A 22,999-nucleotide genomic window follows, 5' to 3' on the forward strand; every position below is an offset into this window, starting at 1 on the left:
AGAAGGTTTGATTACCACAGTTTATATTTCCAGAAGCCATTATAAATTAGTGGACATACATTTTTAGTGTGGGGTAGATAAACCATGTCAGCCCAAGGAAACAAATATTTGGATTTGAAGGACAAGAGTGTTTAGACAGTAAATAGACAGTGGCTGTCATCTTGAAGTAAATGAAAACATAAATAAATGGGTGGATCAAGTGCAAAGGAAAGTACTTCAAATAGATAGTTAATCTTCATAAAGACAATCACTGCATCTCAAACTGACATTCCACAGGCTGCCTCCGAATTTTTATCATGTTATTGTTTTTTTACTATATCAGTCTGTTATTCTCAGTGCATTGTAGCTTGCATTTGTATCTTTTATTATAGGACTGAGAAGTCGCTTTAGGAATAACATCGGCGTGCGTGTGTTCGCGTGCGCGCGAGTTCCACCCAGTGCACATTCCCTTCAAAGTAAAAGCTGGAACTTCAAACCTACCGTATAGGTTAGCGTACATGAAATGTGGCCAACATTATGTACAAGTAAGAAAGAAAGGGAAATTGCGGGTTTGTATTGTATTCCAAAGTAACACTATTTTCAGTGAAAACATTTGAAGAACTTATTTAGATTTTTTCTAGTATTTAGACATAAAAAATAATATGTAATAATGGTAAGCCGCATTACCCTCACGATAATGAAGGAAATGCAACACACGGATTTTAGCGTGAAGGTATAACCGGAAGTCACGTCGGTGTATCGCAGCGATATCCAGCTCAGCTCGCTGCTCCCTGTCCAACATTAGGGGTGTGAGGCTCGGGCTGGACAAGGTACTTTTCTCCGGTTCAAGTCAACTCCGCTGTGGTTTCGGCGCATTGCGGGCACGAGCTTTTTTTGTTTTCGTTTTATCTTGACTGCATTGGGTGTCAGGTCGTCAGAAATGAAGCCGTCAAACAGTCGCCGCTCCGCTTTGGGTAGAAACCCCTTCGTCCACGAGCTGAAACTCACCGTGACAGAGAAAATAAAGGTAAGACAATTAAAATAATGAATAAAAAAAAAAGATCATCTATAAATAAACCTCTTTCTTCGGTGATCTAAAATTACTGCTAAACACATCGCCTATGTTGCAACTATATTAAGGGGAAACACATGTTTATTGTATCCAGCTGACTTCATTTCCAATCTTCTGATATAGGATGTAATCAGCATATAATAACTATTGGGACATGAGTCTTTATCTCATCTTGTTTATTTTTCTTTCACGCTGTTAACAACAATGGAGGAAGAGAGGCTGTCTCAAATGGGTAATCATAGGATAACAAACGACGTGTTCGCCAAATCTTTGATTCTCGCACTTCTATGAAGTCATTCCATATACTTTATATCATGTGATAGTCCACTTAATTGTTACATAAATACTTAATGTGGATTTACCTTGTTGTGTTTGCAGGGTTACACTTCCCTAGTTCTTCTTGAGTGCAGTGAAAATACTACCCCATTGATCCACGTGAAATCATAATCTCACTTTATATGTTTTTGTCACAAGAAACTTATACTGTAAAATAGAAATGTTTTAGTTTGGAAGTTATGACTATTTAAACTTCTGAGAAGTGACTACAACCATAGGGAAGAGCAGTGGCTGTGCAGTCCTACAATTAGCTTAGGTGCAGGAAGAAACCCAGTCTTTGCTTTATTCTTTTATTCTTTTTGTTGTTGTTGTTTTCGTCAGTCATTGCCAGTGTAGTATCTTTAGGGCTTTATTGTGAGTGTTAGACAACACTTGTGGTGTCATTATGGGACCAGCCACTATCCCACATTTTCCTGAATCAATCTGCAAAGCCTGAGTGGACTCTTGATTGAATTTGCATGTTAGCCATTTGCATTAGAGTTTGAACTTAGCACCTGGTGATAATGGGAAGTTCTTTTACAAAACAAACTGTGAACTACTCAAACCCACGCATTGTTTTTCTGTGTGCTGCTGAATTGTCATATTGATTCATGCTAATCAGGTTAACATGCACTTTACTTCCTCCCATACTTTCCCTAAGTCAGTCGACACTTCTGCTTTTAGTTTGTTTAACTCATCTCACTGAATGAGACTCTGGTTCTGCTATAGCTAGTATAGCTGTGGCTACATCTTAAATCAATCACTGAAATTGATTTAACTCCTCTGGTGGAGCACAACAGTCAGGCCGAAATGCCTTTACATCAGTCATTCTTAGTGAGTGGTGGGGTCTCTTGACAGCATGAATGACCTGGATACTTCTTTCTAATACATCTGGCTGTCAAGCTGTTGAATAGATGTCACCTTCTCCTAAGCAAACAGTCCATCTTAACTTGACTGCATGGAAACCTGAAACTAGTTAAATGCAATGAAAATAAGAGATTTCTGCAGCTAAACAATAAAACAGAATTGGAGATTGCACTTCCTCTGCTTACCAGGCTTTATATTTATTCCCAGTAGCCCTAAGCCCATAGGTATGTTCATTTATTCAGAGCAAACCACACAAAGTGCAAGGCACAGGAAACTGGCTTTTCTGTTGGCACTATTGGTTCCTGACAATTACATTCCACTGAGACAAGTGGTAAACCCTGACCTTTTCCCCTTTTTGGTTAACATGCTGTTAGACTTTGGGAAAACCTTCTAAACACTTCAGCTTGGCCTGCTGAATACTTAAACTGCATGTTTTTTCTTCCAGCATTGGTATTGCTGAAGAAATGTCTATATTAATACATATCTTTGTTAGTTCTTTCAAGTGCATTTGTAGTAGATTGTAAACAGCTGTGTGCCAGGCGACAACAGCAGACCAATGAATGTAAGCTGGAGCACGTGTCTCAATCAGTCAGGTTTGTTTTTCCACTTCATACATGTGTGTAGAGTCTCACGCAAACAGCTGTTCATGTAAACAACATTAGCACTAGCTTTAGAGCTATGTGCAGTACTGTATATGACTTCATGACATGAAATGACACTTCACACGAATCCCAAGCAAGTTAACCCCCCTGGCAATTTTTCTGCAAATATGTACCTTCCCTATACTTGATGAATAAGCACATTGCTGACCTTGGCCCTTGATCTTTCTGGAAATGTGTATTCTAACTTAAAACAAATTCGATCAGCAGCACTGTAGCCCAACAAGGTCAGCAAGTGAAACGGATGGACAATCCGTAGCACAAATTCAGCTGAGTCACACATTGTTGAACTGTGAGATTCACACAGATATGGCTGCCAAGCCTCCAGTTCACAGTCAAAATACCTGTCACATTTGATAAAGCTGCAGTTTAAAGAGACCGGAGTGATAACCTTCTCAAATACCAAGAAAAATCTCATGTAATTTTTCATGTAGTATTGAAATTCAGGGGCGTAATATCTGCTGCATGCTGAAAAAAAAAAAAAAAAAAAAAGTGGAAGGAAACATTTCCTCACATATTTTATCTTCAGGCAATATTTGCTACCAGATTTGATTTCGAGTACAAAATAGCTCATTTCCACTTAAAGGTTTATGGTAGAGTACTTTCCTTTGGTAGGAACAACACAACTTGGGGAAAAACCAGATCCACAGAATCTACATGAAAATGATGCAAAATTCTATTACATAATCAAATGGTAAACAAAAACAACATTATAATAATTAATACATGATTGTGAAAAAAAAGGAGCACTACCATGGCTGTCTGCCTTGCTGCAATGAATGTACTGCATGACTGACAGGAGTCACACAGTGTCACCTTCTCAGATCAAGGATGAAACAAGCAAATAATTCAAGATCAACTGTGTGGTAATGAAAGAAGAAAGTTCACAACCCAACTTGGCTGCAAATGGAAGGATTTGCACCCCGAACAAGTGAAAAGCTATTTTCAGCCAATTTCAATAGTGCTATAACTCACTGGTGCATCAAAAGTGTGGCGGTTGTTTCCTAGTATGGATACAGTGGGTTTTTACAAAATTCTCGTGTGTGTTGTGTGGTATTTACCCAGTCTGTAACGTGCAAGGATTCAAGCTTTCTGGATCTTGAGGAAGTACTACACTGGTCTGAGACATTTTTGGAGCGATAGAGCTATGCCCCCTGAACTAAATCTATACTGTGGTTCTGAAAATTTAGGTCGAGTAACTAAGCTACTTTTTCCCAGGACAAGGAACCTTTTTATGGGGTATTTTTCTGAATTTCACTGAAGAAAAAAATGCCAAAATTTTGTTCTGGGCCATAGTTTTACCCCTTAGAAAAGCCCCTAGTCTGGATGTAGTACTTAATGAAATTTCAGGTTGGGGTCTGCAGTGCTGTTTGGTGAGATAGCACCTAGCATTTTACACTTGGGCTGAGCTAGAAGGCCTTTTGTTTTTGCTTGCTACAATAAAACATTAACTGCTCAATAGCTTGTAGCTGCAGTGTTTTAAATAATTACAAATAGAGATAGTAGGGAATGAGTGAATGCATTTAGGTAAACTTAAGTCACCTGGTTAGCCATTTTGAAGGAACAGTGTTTACGTGGTAAATGGTCTGCACTTGTATATCGCTTTTCTTTTTGAACCTATTAGCACTCTCAGAGCTTTACACTGCTTCTTATTCACCCATTCGCACTCATAATCACATACACTTCTACATTGATGGGGGAGCTGCTATGCAGCTGGCCAACACTCACCGGGAGCAACTAAGTTGGGGTTCAGTGTCTTGCTCGAGGACACTTCAACATGTGATCGGAGGAGCCGGGTATCGAACCATGTGATATTGGTGGACAACCGCTTTACCTTCCTGCACCACGGTCGCATGTGTAACATGGTTACTGGTAATCCAGGTATACATGCAGCAGCAGAGTAATCTGATTTCTCCACCACCACCACCTCTAACTTATTTTGGAAGCATGGCTCAAAGATTTTAACTGTATAGTGAAAGAAATAACTGCTTTCTGATGTTTTTTGCAGTGTTTGTTTCTAGGCAGAGTGAATGTGCAGGGAGAGAGAATCAAAAGTCAGGGAAGAGAAAATCCTAATACACAGCACGGACTGTCTGAAATTAAAAAAGCGGTGGAAAAGTTACTCATACTCCTACAAGGCCCTTTGTGTTCATTTCATTTTCAGTACCACTTTAATGACAAATTAACTAAGCAGCATCGCTCTGTTAATGATCTATTTATTCAGTAATTTACTTATTTCCTTGTCCCGTCTGCAGCCTTTTTGTTATGTGCATAATTATTAGCATTTTCCCTCATCCTCTATCCTGATTTCGGAAACCAGCTTTCCCATTTAAATGACCGTTGAGAAATCAACTTTTACTAAGAAAGCCAACTTTAACATGGTTACTTAAGTGGTTGGAAAAGCACTGTGTCATGAGTGGAGTTAGTTGGAACTGTGGGGGGCTAACTTGTTTAATCTCCCAGGGACTTTGGTCCTGCTGTGAAATGCAGGTTACAGTGCACTGGATTGACATTTACCCTAAGCGTAGGTGCCAGAAATGATTTGGTAGACTCAGTTCAAAGGTTCATGACCCTCAGAAACTGTTCTTGCAGTGTAAATTAGCCTTGTGTTTGTATATGGTTTCACAGTGTTTTTTTTTAGGGTTGTTATTGCTCCGTGAAAGACGCACAGGTTAAATTTGTACACTTACAACATAATAACCTGTAGGGCACGGGCTGTTTCTTTAGGCTCCTATGTGAAAATTAGAGCATACTCTGAAGGTTTTAAATCTGTTTTTCAAAGTCATTTATTTTAATCAGTACAGTATTTTATACTTTGCAGAAGACATTTTCAGTAATTTTTCTTTAAAACATCAGAAAATTGTAAAATGTACTCATCACAATATCCATTAGACCAAGGTGATGTGAGGAAATTGACCAAGAATTATTTTATCAGAAAAAGTATCACAGAATCATGAGATGATTGATATATTTCTTGGAATATAATAATGCTTAATAGTTTATATGAACAATTCATGGGGCAGCATGGTGGTGGAGTGGTTGATGCTGCAGACTCGCAGCTAAAAGATCTCCTGTTTAAATCCCTGGCTGGCTGTCTGTGTGTGTGGAGTGTGGAAGATCTCTCCCTCCTTCCTTAACAGGTGACTCTTAATTGTCTGAAGGTTGTGAATGTGAATGGTTGTCTGCCTGTGTAAGTCTCTCTGTATTGGTCATGAGATGGACTGGTAACCTTTCCAGGGTGTACCCTGCCTCTCCTGTAATGCCAGATGTGATAGACTCCAGTCCTCTGCAACTTTGAACAGGATTAGCAGTTAAAATAATGGATGGCTGAACAAATCACCTGAGACAACCTATTGACTAATTGTTCAGCTACAGAAAATTACTATATAGCAGTTTTAGTTTTATCAGAATGGGCATTAAGAGTTTTGTGCAGGTGTCCAGTATGCGACTGAAACAAAAAGTAACCCTGATGACATAAATAGGATATCATGTGGCATACATGTCAGGAGACAAAAAAATCATCATGACCATTTAACAAAAGAATGGCCTCACAAGTCGATGAATCTTTCCCATCAGGCCAAAAGACATTAGTTGCTGTTTTGCTTGTATAACCATTAGAAGAAGACATTGGCACAATTTCATTGTGCCTTTTATACTTTTTCTGTTACATAAGTAATTACTGCTGTTCTGTAAACCGGGTGTCTCTTTATCACAGTTAAGTTTTAGACTTGCACAAAGTGACAAGTCAGTTATAGTATACATGTCTTTGGGAGTCACAAGTCCAGTGAAGAAAAAGGGAAGTTGCATAAATTATCAGTGGGAATAGTTGTGTTGTCTTATATAACTGAAATAAAACTTCATAGTTATGTGTCTTACCTGTATTTATTCACACACGACATTTCGTAATTTAATATTGAACACTTGGAGAATTTATTTTCGACTGCTTACAAAAAATCTGCAGAATTACAATATATTCTTGCATATACAATCCTATTATTTTCATTGTACTCGATACTATATAGGATGTTTAGCTTCATGAAGCCAATAATAGAATTTGCATATTAAAATGCATTATGGCTATAAAAATTTACTTTTGTTTTGTTTGTGTTTTTTTTTTGTTTGTTTGTTTGTTTTACCATGTTAAGTTTTATTCATCCTTTGTAGTCTGTTCATTCTCTCTGCTGGAGGTCCGCAGCCTGAGGCTACATTAGTAGCTATAACAATTATATAACTATAATTTATAAAAAACAAAAAAGGATTTTTATGGAGGGCTATAATGGTTCTGTTCGACTTTAGAAACAGTACCATAACAATGTTTTGAATTGAAAGAAAAGAAACCATTGTAGTAGATTAAAAATAAAGTGTAGTATAGGCGAGCCCAGCAATTCTGCTATATTTTTCCACTGCATATTTCTATTATTCAATCATGGAGTCATAGTAGTCTAATTTAAAACACATTTAAATAGGAAAAAAAACAAGATAAAATGCTTCCCTTTAACTAGCACAACTCATTCTCTTTCCATCTCCTGAGAAAATATCAGCAGATTCTCCCAGATGTATTCGCTAAGCTCTTACGTGTGCACTCTTTGTCAGGTATGGGGGATGGGGAGTCCATGAGAGGTGTCAAAGCATCATAAACCACTCCCATTACTGTTTATTTATTAATACAACCCTGCAGTGTGCACCTGGGCTCCTTCAGAGAGGGAAACAGACTAGAAAGAGATAACGGATGGGATAGGGAGGGAGGATGAGGTTAGATATGATTCCTCAGTCATGTCAAAAAGTGAATGGATGCAAAGTAGGAGAAACACAGCTGAAGAGACAGTGTCGTGATAAATGAAGGGGCAGCTGAGTAAATAGAGGGGACTAAAGAGTGATAGGTGGATAATTGAAGAGAGGAATTCCCCTGGGAATGGAGACTGCTTTAAGGCAAGCTGGTTGGTTGATGAGAAGGGAAAGAGGAGAGCGATCAAAGTGATGAAGAGATTGACAGGGGCTTGGACAAGGGGCTAGGAAGGAGCTTAAAGTGTCAAACTGTCTGAATTTACACTGGAGCCCATGACTCTTTGACCCTGTTGGTATACACATATACACACAAGCATCGCATCTCTTCTCTGGGCACAATGACTTTAAAAAAAGGTATTGACACTGTTTATACAATAAAAATAATGCAAAAGAGAAAGGCCTAGATACCAATTGATCAAAAACCGTTCAGGTTTATTGTCATTTTCACATATGCATCACATTTCAACAGGCAATTAAAATAAGGTTCCCCACATTAGCAGAACACAGGCAATACAATAGACAGACTAGAACTATTTGCAAAAAGATGAACCCATACAAACACTAACACTGTTTATTTGCTTACTCAATAGCACAGAAATTAACTTAAAACACTGAGAAATATCAGTGAAACTTTGTTTAAAACTAGAAAAAATGCAATTTATACAATTCTTTCTAAATATAAGGGGACTTGTATGAGAGATTTTAGCCGTAGCATGGCTGGACTGGAGTAGAATGGCTTTTCCACAGTCAGATAACACATGAATGTTAATTTAATTGGTGACTCCGAATTACCTGTAAGTGTAAATAGCTGTGTATGTCTTTCTGTGTTGGTCCTGACATAGAATGGCGACCTGTCCATGGTGTACCTGCCCCCCCATGACAGCTGGGACAAGCCCACACCCCCCACAACCCGAAAAAGGACATGCAGTTACAGATAATGGATAGATGGCTGCACCACTTTGAGTAATAATTCAAGTGTTTTAGTTTTTTAAACACAATCTAATCCATAGTGCTCCAGCCTTTTGTAGCTGCAGGTTACTAGTTTAGTGACAGATAAACATGTAGACACTAGTGAAAAGTGTGCGTGCGTTTGATAAAAGGTTGATTGTTGCTTCTTAAAGACACTTGATGTCTCTCTGTAGATGTCTCTCTTCTTCTTGACTCTGTAGAACATTCAGCATGTTAGTTTTTTTTTTTTCCCCTGCAGGATGGGAGTGTTCACTGTTACTAACAAGTTTTAATAGATGTTTGACAGCTAGAAACCCACAGGAATGTTGATTAATAGTTTGTGGAAGACCAGTAAAATGGAAACAGGGTTGGTATAACTTGTTTTTATCATCCTATAAGAGACTATACTGTATCTTTCTTGTGTTCTTTATCTTTCCAGATAGGACTGATGTCAGTTACAGTGTTTCCTGTTCGTTTGCTGCTGGTGTCCTTCTTCATGCTGCTGGCATGGCCCTTTGCTTTCACTGCCTCTCTGGGACGTTCAGAGTTTGTCATTGAGCCACAGACATGGTGGAGGAGGTACAGTACCTGTGTGTGCTACTAAGACGAATTACTACGAATTCTTCAAATTTCATAGGAACGTGTGAAAATTGCAGCATTGCAAAAACTGTTACAACAAATGAAGCTAAACAAACAAGCCTACTAATTGTTTTAGTGTCCACTAAAAATCATTTACATGTCTGCTAGAGTGTGTATATATTATTAAATTTTTTTTTCTTTTTTTTTAATAAACATAGTGTTTGTAGAGGTTATATGAACACATTTGAAGTGAGAATAATTTGATTAAAGCAACTAGATTGGATTAGGGATGATGGTGAGTAATACTACACAGGTTCGATCAGGTGACCTCTTTGGCTAAAAAGTTTTAAAAAGCTAAGCTTGGCTCCCACTTTCTGTGTGTCCTTGATCAGAATTATAGACCTGTGTTTAAGAGTGCTGATGCGGGCCATGTGGTTTTGTGGTGGTTTCCATTGGATCAAGGTAAAAGGCGAACGTGCATCGCCCTCTGAAGTTCCCATACTCACAGTGGCACCACATTCTTCCTACTTTGATGCCATCCCAGTCACCATGACCATGTGCTCCATAGTAGCAAAACTGGAGAGCAGGAGTGTTCCTGTCTGGGGCAGTGAGTAAACCACTTTGTCATTATCCCTACAGCCTACAGATTTTAAGAAATATAAGTAACAGTATAACATGCAGCATATCTTCCATTTAATGTAAACTGCGCAAAGTGGATTTATTCATGCTATATACTGTGCATCTAAAAATGTTCTTCATCATCATCCTGCCAGCTCTGATCAGCTACATCCGGCCAGTCTTTGTGTTTCGCTCAGACCAGAACTCCAGAAGAAAAACTGTAGATGAAATCAAGCGGCGAGCACAATCTGGAGGGAAGTGGCCTCAGGTAACCTACGTGAATATACACATAAAGGCAAACATACACACACAAGGAACTAAGTTTAGCTCAAACCCATGCGAAATGAAAGGTGATAGTATCAAAACGGTGACATATATGGGTTACATGGATCTGGGCCAAGTTATAATAATGAATCAAACGGTGTGTGTGTGTGTTTGTGTATTATTTTTTCCAGATCATGATATTCTCGGAGGGGACATGCACCAACAGGTCGGGTCTCATCTTATTTAAGGCTGGTATGTGTTCTGTTGGACTTTTGCTTTAGGCTAATAATGTGGAAGGTGTGGGTGTGGGTGTGTGTGGCATGTGTGTTTATTTCCTTGTATGGACAAATCTTGTTTTGGTACCATTGTTAGCACTTATGATGGTCAGAGTTAGGTTAAAGGGCTTTGGAATGCACTGTGTCCTCACAAATATCATAAATGACCCTATTGTAAACATTTATTTATTCCTTGTTACATTATCAGCTATAACTAAATAATGAGTTAATAAGTTATGATTGAATAGTCAGCTAACAGCTAATGTGACACTTCTTTTATTATCATTTGGTGAATCAGTCCACCACTTTGGTTCGGACTCTGATCTCAATTCTCCATCAGTCTTCTTCCACTTTTTTTGAGTCAGGTTGCAGCAGCAGCAAGTCAAGCAAGACCAGAATTCACACTGATACGCCACAAGATTAATACTACAAGCTAGTTTTAATAGAAAAAGGTAGTTCTTTTGTTTTTTGTGGAGTACATTGTGTTCTTTTAAGGAAAATGTTACTGAAAGTACATGTTATTGTTGTATGAGTATTGAATTTGTGAACATCTACCAAGACTGCACACAGTGTAGTGCCAGACTGCTCACAGGGGCCATGCTGACCCTTGTCCTCCATGACATTATTAAGACCACCAGTGTTGATGTTGTGGCTGATCAGTATATAATGTAGACCAGTCTATACATTTCATAATTTCATAAGGAACAAAGGTCACTTGCCTGGGTGCTAAGGCCCCATGCGTCAGCAGGGACATAATAAATAAACTAGTTCAGTGGATCAATTTGACTTATGAAACAACATAGGTGTGTGCAGATGCTTGTGAAACTGTTTACGCAAAATATGCCAAGTTTTTTTTTGTAAACTATTATCATTTAGACAATACATATTTGTTATAGACTCCAAGATATAAATTCCAGATCCAGCTGTAAGTCTGCAGATATTTGTTCAGATGGCAGGTCAGAGGAACCATGAATGATTAAGGAAAAAACGAAGTAAAAGTGTGCCTCCTCCCCACCTCCTAGAACCTCCCCTGGAACCATGAAATCTAATGGTATGAGTGTTTACAAAGACTTTCACTTTAGTTAAAAGTTTAGTTAATAGTTTAGTTAAAAAAAAATAATCTTGGAAGCTACTACTCTACCTTTTGGATTTGGACATACACACCAAATTGAAGGACTTGTGAATCAACTGAAAATAAAACGTGTATATAGACAATGTGCACTTTCTTTTAGCTTTAGCAGGGTTCACTATGCATTTTAAGCTACCTTACGTAATGTGAACAGCTTGGGTGGACCACGTGACTTCATGTGAATGACTGAAGTTAAAACCAAGACATTGTTGTTGAGAGAGCTCAATCATCTGACCGGCGAAGATCTGATGGAGTTCAGCGCTTTATGTAAATTATACCCAGTCATTGAAGGTATATAAAGATGGGTGTAGCAAGGCATCACTTTGTTTGCATTGGAACTGGTTTGAAACTCAAAGTTGGAGCTTACTGTTGGGAGATCCCATCTCAAAGGAAAAAATTAAAAATAAAAAAATAAAGTGGGTTAGCATTCTTGCAATCTAATTTGTAACAAAGTGTCTGACAGAAATTAAGGTGGGCACTTTGATCGTAAATCAAAAGCTTATTATCCTCCAGAACAGCTGATACAATAATTGCACCAATCAAAGCTCGGGACAATATTTGGTTGTGGTTCTGGGTAATTTCCAGCCAGGGGTGTGTCTGTGTGATTACATCGTTCAGCATTAAATTCATTTAATCTGCCTAGACTCTTTTTATGCATGGCATATTCTTCATAGCTGCCAGCTCTAGGTGTAGATGCCTGGCAAGGTCCGGTTCTCGACAGGACTGTTGCACTCATCTTTTTATGGTGTGTGTGCGTGTGCGCGCGTGTGTGTGTGTGTGTGTGCATCCATTCCTGTATCAGGCATTGTTCCCTGCCTGCGCTGTCTGATCCCCTTTCTTCCAGTCTGTAATTCTGTCATTCCCAGTAAGCCCTGTTGGTCCCACCCTGTCCTGATTTGGTTGGGTGTGTGTGTCGGTGTTTGGCCAGCTTTATCTGACTGTGTCTCTTTTAGTTTTGTTTATTCACTGGTTACCAGAACTGTGTGTGTGTGTGTGCGTGCAATGTGGATGGTGTCACATACCCATGACCTGGTTTTAATGGAGGTGTCTGGAGGAGGAGGTGTTTTTTTTTTTTTTTCTCATCTTTACAAGATGTCACTTTCAACTTCAGCTTTTTCTCCCTGTCAGTCCTTTTAATTTTAGTCACATTTTAATACTGTATTATAATAATCATATTTAAAAAAAAAAATCAAATGTCACCCTGTCAACCATATTTTATGATGGAGGTTCTCTGTTAATTAAATGTTTAATGAATTAGTTCTATTTTCCATCTCTTTATTCACGGTATCATTATCACTGACATCACTGTTGATTTTGATAGTATAATCTCTGCTGTGGGAACTATAAGGTATTGTCCTAATAAAACAGTGAAACCAGCCTCATCATGCCTTAGTTACCTGTTAAATACATATAGATACTTTATTGATCCCAATGGGAAATTCACAAATTCAAGCTTATCCACAACTTAACGCAGTAAGGCTAGGTCTACTTAAAATTTAAGTAAATTTAAAATACCTGTACAATCACAGTATTTAGAGTATTGCTAAAAGTATTGTCAAAATGCTAATGCTCGTTTAGACAGAAAGTTGTCAGGAAATGTTTGATGTGTATGGGGCTGGGCCATTGAGAATTGGAAGAAGATGGCCTGGTCTGATAAATATTGTTTTTCTTTTGTTAATATTTTGATGTTATTGTTGACAGTGGCCTCTTCCGCACGATAATACACCCGCATACACTACAAAACATAGCAAGTCTAAATGTTAAAACAAGCCACTTTTTGCTAAAATGTTAGTTGCTGTTGCTCAGAAGATGGTGGGTTATCCACTAATCCAAGGTTTGGTGGTTCACTCTCCAGCTCTGTTTAAATTAAAGAGCAATTAGTTAACTGATCAGGAAAAAAAATTGTGACCAGACAGCTCCTGTGCGGAGCTGAGCTGTGACCCATATAATAAATCTACATGTGTTTTTGTTTGTGACCTTAGTCCTCTTTAATATGGACAACCATCATCTTCAGCAGTTAAGTTGCAACCTCGCACACAATTAAATCAGATGCTTGTTTTGTGCGGAATCAATTTCCCATTCTAGGTTCCATTCTCATTATCTTTCAGCCGAATACATTAAACAAGAAACTCTTTCTTTTTTCAGGAGGACCACATACACATACATGTGATTGGTTTGGCTCTGCAAATTGCATTCATGTCTACCTGAAGGCATACCATAGTGGGCCTTTATTCTCATTTATAATATTCATATCCTATTTTAATCTATTCAGATCCTACACAGAAGCTTGAAATTGGATTTATCTCATAATAAATAGTGTATGTAAGTTTTTATCAGCTTGAGTTCCATCAGTAAGACATTTTACACTCTTTCAAATCTTCCTTTCATGCTTTTTCTTGCACTTGCATCTCATGAAATGTAAACACTTTTCTGATAGGACTACGCTTTGATGTTTTCTCCTGGACTTAGATTTTTGCCTTGTAGATTTTTTGCACTTGTAAGTCGCTTTGGATAAAAGCTTCTACTAAATGTAAATGTAAATTATCATTTCATTTCTTATTTCTTTGCATTCTAATATTGTATGCATATTGTAACAGACAATTTCTCACCAAGTCTCTCTACTCGCAGGGGCTTTCATACCGGGACTGCCAGTGCAACCAGTGGTGCTACGCTACCCAAATAAACTGGTAGATACTAAGTACTAACAAATTACAAAAGTCCTTCTGTATTTGTTCAAAACTTTATACCTGTTCACTACCTTGGGTGTCATTTAGATTAGAAAGCTCTTACATAAATTTGTACCCACACCTGTGATGTAATGGTTTCTTTCCTTCACGTTAGTTAGCATGTGTTGCTCTTGTGTTAAGGATGATATTTCATCCCCCTTTTTTTTCTCTCTTTCTTTCTCACTCCCTCACACACACACTTGAATGCCTATAGTTGTGAGGACTCTCATTGACTAAATGCATTACCGATGCTCTTAACCTCAGCTTAACAATCAAAGCTAAAGGTCTAGCTCCAGCCTTTTAAAATAAACCAAGTTCTAAATGGCTAAGGTTAAAGTTAAACCTTAACCAGCCTTGTGAAGTGTTGACCAGCCTAAATGTCCTGGCAATGATGGTATGGAACTAAAGTGACAGAACTACATAAAGACATGTATACACACACACACACACACACACACACACACACACACACACACACACACACACACACACACACACACACACACACACACACACACACACACACACACACACACACACACACACACACACAGAGGTTTCATGTCTCTTTCTCTCTCTGAACCTCATTCTCATGAATTATACAGCTCTTATTACCTAGTTTTCCTTTGTTTTCCTGGAAAGCTTTTGTCACCATTACTCCTTGTGTTGATTTTAGCAGCACAAGGTTTTTAAGTGATTTAAAGAAAATCTAATAAAATCAATAATAAAGAATCTTTATTTCTACACCACCATCCACATTTTTCAGTGGATGTGTATCTTTTCATTGAGCTGTTGTGGCCTGCAAACTTGAAGCAGAAATGATTGTAATTAGCCACACAATTACACAAGGCTGGTTTGTTATTGAGCCAGCCTTCGTAATCTACAGTACAACTATGCACCACCTACAGGCATGACAAAACCTGATAGCATCAGTTGAATGTGGCCAAATGTCTTGTATGGGCCTGTTGTAAATGTTGTGCCTTTTTTTTTTTCTTCTGAACTGTGTTAGATTTATCTGTATGATTTGTTTGTTTGTTTTTTTGTTTGTTTGTTTTTTGCCATCCTAAAGTTGTGTTCACCCATGTTGTTTCAGATCTTTGTCTAGATCAAAACAGAAAATAAAAGGAGCAGGGCTAGTGTCAGGGCAGAGCAGAGGACGAAGTGGTGGTAGAGGACTAAGGAAGAACGCTGTGTCGTTTTTAGGGAGGAGATGAGACAAACTCTGGGTGGTCAGGAGGTAATTCCAGGTGACTGGACCACTACAGGAAATATGATCAGGGAGACGGGTAGGAGGGTACTCGGTGTGTCATCGGGAAAGAGGAAAGTTTACAAGGAGAATTGGTAGTGGAACGAGGAAGTTCAGGAGTGTATACAGGGAAAGCAGGTTAGGTTGATTAAAGATAAGGATGGAAATGTATTGACAGGTGCCAGGAGTGTGATGGGAAGATGGAAGGAGAACTTTTAAGAGTTGATGAATGAGGAGATGAAAGGGAATGAAGAGTAGAAGAGGTAACCGGTGTGGAGCAGGAAGCAGCAAAGATTAGTAAGAGTGAAGTGAGGAGGATGTTGAAGAGTGGAAAGGCAGTTGGTCCTGATGACATACCTGTGGAGGTATGGAAGTGTCTAGGAGAGGTGGCAGTGGAGTTTCTGACTAGTTTGTTTAACAAGATCTTGGAGAGTGAGAGGATGCCCGAGGACTGGAGGACAAGTGTACTGGTGCCAATTTTTAAGAACAAGCGAGATGGGCAGAACTGTGGCAACTACAGAGGAAAAAAGCTGATGAGCCAAACAATGAAGTCGTGGGAAAGAGTAGAGGAAGCTCGGCTAAGGGCAGAGGTGAACATTTGTAAGCAGCAAAATGGTTTCATGCCTAGAAAGAGTCCAAAAGATGCAGTGTTTGCTTTGAAGAGGCTGATGGAGAAGTACAGAGAGGGAGTTGCATTGTGTCTTTGTCAATTTAGAGAAAGCATATGACAGGGTGCTGAGAGAGGAGCTGTGGTATAGTATGAGGAAGTCTGGAGCGGCAGAGAAGTATGGGTGCAGTGCAGGACATGTATGAGAGCTGTAAGACCATGGTGAGGTGTGCTGTAGGTGTAACAGAGAAGTTCAAGGTGGAGGTGGGTCTGCATCAAGGATTGGCTCTGAGCCCCTTTTTGTTTGCTCTTGTGATGGACAGGCTGACATATGAGGTTAGATAGGGATCTCCATGGACTATGATGCAGATGAAATGTGATCTTTAGTGAGATAAGGGAGCAGGGGGAGGAAAATGGAGAGAGATGTGGGTCTGTCTTGGAAAACAGAGGAATGAAGCTTAGCCGCAGCAAGACAGAATACGTGTGTGTGAATGAGAGGGACCCAAGTGGAACGGTGAGGTTGGAGGGAGCAGAGGTGAAGAAGGTGCAGGACTTTAAGTACTTAGGGTCAATGGTTCAGAACAACGGAGAGTGTGGAAAAGAGGTGAAGAGGTGTGTGATCAGCAAAATGTAAGGAAAGGTTTTCAAGATAGTGGTGAAACCAGCGATGTTGTTCAGCTTAGAGACAGTGGCACTGAAGAAAAGACAGGAGGCAGAGCTGTAGGTAGCAGAGCTTAAAATGTTGAGGTTCTCTTTGGGAGTGACGAGGTTGGACAGGATCAGGAATGAGCACATCAGAGGGACGTGTTAGATGTGTTGGACATAAAGTCACAGAGGCCAGATTGAGGTGGTTTGGACATGCTTAGAGGAGAGATGGTGAAAATATATCGGTAGAAGGATGCTGAGGTTGGAGCTAGAGGAAGACCAAAGAGGAGGTATATGGATGTAGTGAGAGAGGACATGAAGTTAGTTGGTTTCAGAAGACGATGCAGAGGACAGGGTTAGATGGAGGCACATGATTCACTGTGACGATCCCTGAAAGTAAACAGCTGAAAGGAAAGAAGTAGAAGAAGCCCTGTAAGTTATTTCTCCCTTCAGTAGATAAATGTGAAAACAGTCAAACATCCAAGTGAAATAACAATATGGAAAAAAAAAACTTGTATTTGGAGGGGGATTATACATGATGCAAAATTGTATTAACCGTTGAAATGTAATTTGAGTTCCAATATCGGTACACGTCAGAATCACAATATTTAGATGTTAATATGCACTAGTAAAGAATCTGTAAAAAGTGACTGGTTTCTTCGGCCTCCCCAGTACCAACAGACACACACAACTGAGTAAAGTAGCAAACTGAAGTTCAGCAGCCTTAGGAAAGTAGCATGAAGTTGACCGCCTGAGTTTTTAATGTGTTTTGATTTTTTTTTTTCCTCATTCTTCTCCACAGGACACCATTACATGGACATGGCAAGGTCCTGGAGCGTAAGTGTTTTCGTCTCTGTGTCACACACCTGTCGTCACTATCACAAGCCTTATTTAGACAATATTTGCTAAATCGTTATATAAGGATTCAATATTTCAACACTAAACTTATTAGTCTTGAGCAATAGACTAAAGCCAATACAGTGATTGCATATTTGAACCATTTATCTCAGAATACTTTGTGCATTAGTAATATAATGAATTCTTTTACATCAACTATGTAACATTCACAACATGATCTGAGCTGCAGTTTTATTCATGAATTACTCGGTGTACGCAGCCACCAGAGTTTTAAGTTTTATTATTAAATTATTTTAAAATTTGAATAGAATAATATAATAATTATCCTCGTGTTAATGTGACTACATGCTGTTCAAGTTTGGGCCAGATTGGACTCTTACTAGGTCTGAGCTAAAAAGATTGCCGCCGCAACTATTACGGAAACATAACCTGGAAGATCATTCAGTTGTTATCAGATCAATGGAAAGTAGTGCATGTCCATGGAAGCTCCTCCATACGCACATACACAGCTTAAACTGCCTCTGCTAAACACATACTTAAAAGCCTGTAACATGGCCTCCATGCAACAGAAGCACGGGAAGATGCAGTGGACAGACATTCATTATCTACAGTACCAAGTGTTCAGTCTTGTTCTATTCATCATAAGCTTCGCTTATAATGCCTTTTCATGAATACAAATGAAGCCAACTCTTCCTTCTTTCAGGTTCAAGATCCTCTGGCTCACTCTGTGCCAACCTCATAACCCTATGGAAATAGAGGTAAGTGTTTTAGAAAGCTATAAAATGAGTACAATTTTGTTTACTTTTTTGTACCCCAGTGTGTCAAATTGAGAGAAATATCAGTTAAAAGTGTAAATCTGTCTTCATTGTCTAGTAGCTCAAAGTTTAATGACTCTCTTTCTGTCTGTCTGTCTGTGTTTAGTATTTACCAATTTACACTCCATCGAATGAGGAGAAAGAAAACCCTGCGCTTTTTGCCAATAATGTCAGAGAGCTAATGGCCAAGTAAGTGTACGTAGAAGTGTGTGTATAAGAGTCAGATATCTTTGGTCAGTGTCAGATTGGTTGCACATACTTGCTATGGGTGTTCATAAGACACCTTTAAATCTTTATAATCCTACTCTCTACTTCCTGATAGAGCACTGGACATCCCACTCACGAACCTCTCCTTTGAAGACCGTGAAATCAGCCTATCACAGGGCCCACTGCGCATGTATGACTACAACAGTCTGTTGGAGTTCAACCAGCTTCTGTGCAAATTAGGGTGGGTAGACTGACGGATGGACTGGACTGGACTGTCTAGGTGTACTACTGGGTGGAGGGTGGGTGTCCTGTAAGGTCTTGGGGCAATAGAAAGTGAGGAAACACTGACACCTAATGGAAACAGAGCAAAAACACATGCGTGCGCACACACACACACACACACACACACACACACACACACACACACACACACACACACACACACACACAGAGAGGAAGATTATGTCCTTGATACTAGCCTGTTTTACATATGAACTCCAGCCAATGTCAGGAGAAAACATTATCTGTACCTCACAGTCAGAAGTATCCTCGTGAAAGAAAATCCTCTTGATTTCAGTGCGCACTCACCCCCTCTGGACAAAGTAAGGAGAGTCTCAGAATTTCAGTGTATGGGTGAAAGGGGCTACTGATAAGAGGCAGTCAGTTCAAATCAAGTGAAGTACCAACTGGCTGAACCAGGGAAACTGTCAACACTGAACATATTTAAAATGCTGCATGTATTAGTCCTTGGTAATCAGCATTTATATCGGGGATACATGAAAATAGAAAAACTGTCAGATACCGTATCTTTAAAAATAATAACAGAGCATATGATATAACAAAGTAATCCCACAGGTCTTTTAAAGAAGAAGTATGTATAAAATCAGCTGTCTGTACAAGTTTCTCACTTTAGAGTAGAGAAATTCTGAAGTCCCACAAAAAAAACCTTCACTTCCCTTCTCTGTTAATTAGTTTGAATAATTAGAGTATGCACACCTACAGTATAATAATAATAAAATAGTTAAGATCATATACGGGAGCCTGAGGGAATTCTGGTTAATATGACTCATTTAATCATACTTATGAATATTGTACATTAAAACCCTTCTTCACAGGCTCTGAATTGTGATTTTAACACTGTATGCAGAATGGCTCAGTTATGATTTTGATACTTTTCTAAAAGTAAATGCAACATTTTTTTTGTAGTGGTGTACAGTGGTACAAACAGTTTGAGTAAAAACAGTATATAATATATATTTTATGAAATCACACAGTCCTATAGGGTATTTTGCTGTTGGGGGTTTTTGTTGTTTTTGGATGCCTGATCAAGTGAATGATTTAGATATTAAGAAGCTTAAATAATTGATAATGATAATAGTAAGAATTTTGTGGCATTTGTCTTCTAACGCTTCATTATTAGGGTTACATTTAAATTGCATTTGTTGAAAGAAAAATCTTTATGTTTAGAATTACAACAGCAAGGAGTTTATAAAATTATTATTATTATTAGCTAAATTTAGAGTGCAGTAGTAGGCAGTAGGTCACACGTGGTTAACTATAATGTGATTTCTTGAAATGTATTTTTTTCTGCTCTAATTTGTCATAACAGGCTGAGGGCAGGAACTTCAGAGAAAGTGCTGGAGGAGCAGGCCAGTAGAGCCAGAAAGCTGCAGGGAGACAGACTGGGACTGGAGGACTTTGCCCAGTTTCTCAACTTGCCAGTTACAGAAACACTCACACAAGTCCACAGCATCTTTGATGAGGTAAACACAACAAAAAGGGTGGAAGAGACTGAGGGTATAATGAAATTGAATTATTTTGATAATCTTCTCAGACGATGAGTTTCCAAAGTGATACGATGAACATAATAAAAGTTTATTTCAATGCTGTAACTTCTTTATGAATGGAGTTTATATAAGTTCAAAATAGAAATAATTTGCATCAAATTTCCCATGTTATTTTTGTCTCTGCTGCTTGTGCTCATCGATATGTATATGCATATATTTTTCCCACAGCGTGGAGATGGGGAAATAGACATCAGACATTATGTAATTGCTCTGTCTACCGTTCGGCGACCATCAAAGTCAACAGAGACCCTTAAATTGGCTTTCAAGGTAAGCAGGTTTGCCATTGTATATGGTTCGACATCTTGTTAAGTAATTGCAATGATACCACATGTTTTTGTTGTTGTGGTGCAGATGTATGAGAGTGAGGAGAATGGGGGAATCCTAGAGGAGGAACTTGCCACTATCTTGGAAATAATGCTGGGAGTAAAAGAATTGGATCTTTCAGGGCTGTTTTTAGCACTGGGCAGACCTGACAGAGGGAAGATCACATATAGTAAGCTACAACTTTTTTAATTTCAGATCAAAAGTGTCTAGATTAAATGTAATTCCTTGTTACAAATGAAGGCATGATTTTCAGCATGCTCGTCTTGCTATCACTATCACATTTGAGTCCTTCCTGGGTTACCTGTCAATGTCCCTAACCCCCCAGGGTTTTTTTATTCACCATCTGTCTTCTCTAGAAAACTGTCAAAGCTTTTCTGTGCACATAATTTGTCCTTTAACCACACGACAAGCATGCAGATTTCCCATCTGCACATAATGTGAAGCTTTTAATCTTCTTTAAAATTTAAAATAATCAAACTAATTTATCTTCTCTGAAGAGAAAGAATGTTAAAATGCTACACATCTGCCTTAAATTTAAAATACTAGCTTTATTTTCAGATATCATAAATAACCTATTGCTGTAGGGAAATTACATATTTCCTGATGGCGGTAATAATATTATTTAGCAAAATTTCTATCTCTTCCCATTTTTCAGATGAACTTCATTGTGTCATAGAGCAGCATCCAGACTTTGTCACAGACTGCCTTGATTTTAAAGACCAGCCACACAAATCCCACCTTGAGCAATCGAAGAGCTGCAACGGCCAAAACCACAAAAAAGATGACTGACTGATGGACTGGAGATGATCCAAACTTTCTTACTTCTCTATCTGACATAACCGCATCTCCAAATGTGTCTGCTTGCCTCCCACCTTTGTGCCTTTAAGTGCAGTTAGGTAGAGGGAGAGAGAGAAGGAGAACAAATGTTAGGAAGAGTAAAAGTGGATTAGTGCAGCACAGTTAGGAAATTGGAATCTCTACTTATTTTAGTTATTTAAAACTTTTTTGCCTTCCTTTCATTTTAGCCTACATTCAAGGAACATGTTTTTAATGCTCTGCAAATGCATATCTGTTTTTTTTTTAAATTGGGTACAGATACAGGAGTTGTGTCAAAATGTATCCTTGTTTTGCAGGAGGTTAACACTATATATATACACACACACACACACACACACACACACACACACACACACACACACACTCTTCCCATTTCTGGTGTTTCTTATTTACAGACATGCATACAAGCAACCTTTATTTCAGGTTAAATTAAATTATAAACCTTCAAGGTCAATGTACCAAAAAACATGATGTATTATTAAATAGTAGAGGCAAAAGCAGCCCTTAATTCTGAGAAATTCTGTTTTTATGTAAGCAGCTGTCTCACTGCCATAGAAATACAGCCCTAGAAACCTTAAAAAATGTGAGTTATTGACATTGTTGACTGGGGAAGACAAGTAGCCATATTTATCAGTGAAAGAAGAAGTGAAAGTACTCAGAGGAAATTTTGCTCAATTTTTAAGTTATTACCAATTTTTCAAAATGTGTTTTTGACCACTTTCAGGTACAGTAATTTTATTTTATTTTTGTACTTTTTTTGCATATGCATATCAAAGTGAATTTTGATATGCATTTAGCATTTTTGGATGAGCAAATCTTTTTCAGGAGTTAGATGTATTTTTATTCTTCAAAGCCTCATTAAACTAAAACATTTTGTACCTATGACTGTAATCTTCCTGCAAAGCTTAATTTCTCAGTAAGCATTATAAATACAGAAATCGAAGCTCCTTCCTTTTTATTTACAAATAAAATACTTTTAGTGCTGTTGTCACCTGTGTCTTTTTTGTTTTCCACTAGGTGGCGCTCCACTTTCACACATTCACCTCAAGCAGATTTGACCTCTTTGACTCCTTCAAACTGACTTGCACCTAAGATTATATATGAATCAAACCAGTAGCTCTCAAATATTGTCAAGCCCTCATTATTAAAAATATGTTTATACTTTTATGTAATTTGTCAGCTCTTCTCCTGCTCACAGTCTGTCCTTTCTCAGTTTCCTCTGATCTGCATTAAGACCAGCTACAGTACCTTCTATTGCTTTTATAATAGCTCATCTTTTCTTCGTCCACATGGTGGTGCTAGTTCCCTAAACTGTACACTCCAGAGAGCCCATGCACTGCTGCCCATCTGATGGACAGGAAAAGCATTACCTCATCCCTTTCTTTCGTTCCTTCAGG

At 38.5% G+C, this 22,999-nt stretch overlaps 1 protein-coding gene across 1 annotated transcript; it reads left to right on the forward strand.

Annotated features, from left to right (window-relative positions):
• Window positions 1–737: 737 nt before the first annotated feature.
• On the forward strand, window positions 738–22,589 carry lpcat1 (lysophosphatidylcholine acyltransferase 1). Its single transcript, XM_067507224.1, has 14 exons — window positions 738–1,006; window positions 9,065–9,204; window positions 9,597–9,811; window positions 9,978–10,090; window positions 10,278–10,338; window positions 14,119–14,177; window positions 17,517–17,551; window positions 18,276–18,330; window positions 18,494–18,576; window positions 18,710–18,835; window positions 20,204–20,357; window positions 20,610–20,708; window positions 20,793–20,934; window positions 21,421–22,589. Exons 1-14 carry the CDS (start codon window positions 920–922, stop codon window positions 21,552–21,554), a joined length of 1,503 nt encoding a protein of 500 aa, XP_067363325.1. The 5' UTR covers window positions 738–919; the 3' UTR covers window positions 21,555–22,589.
• The last annotated feature ends 410 nt before the right edge of the window (window positions 22,590–22,999 follow it).

Source organism: Channa argus, chromosome 1 (assembly GCF_033026475.1).
Source record: "Channa argus isolate prfri chromosome 1, Channa argus male v1.0, whole genome shotgun sequence".
NCBI classification, from domain to species: Eukaryota; Metazoa; Chordata; class Actinopteri; order Anabantiformes; family Channidae; genus Channa; species Channa argus.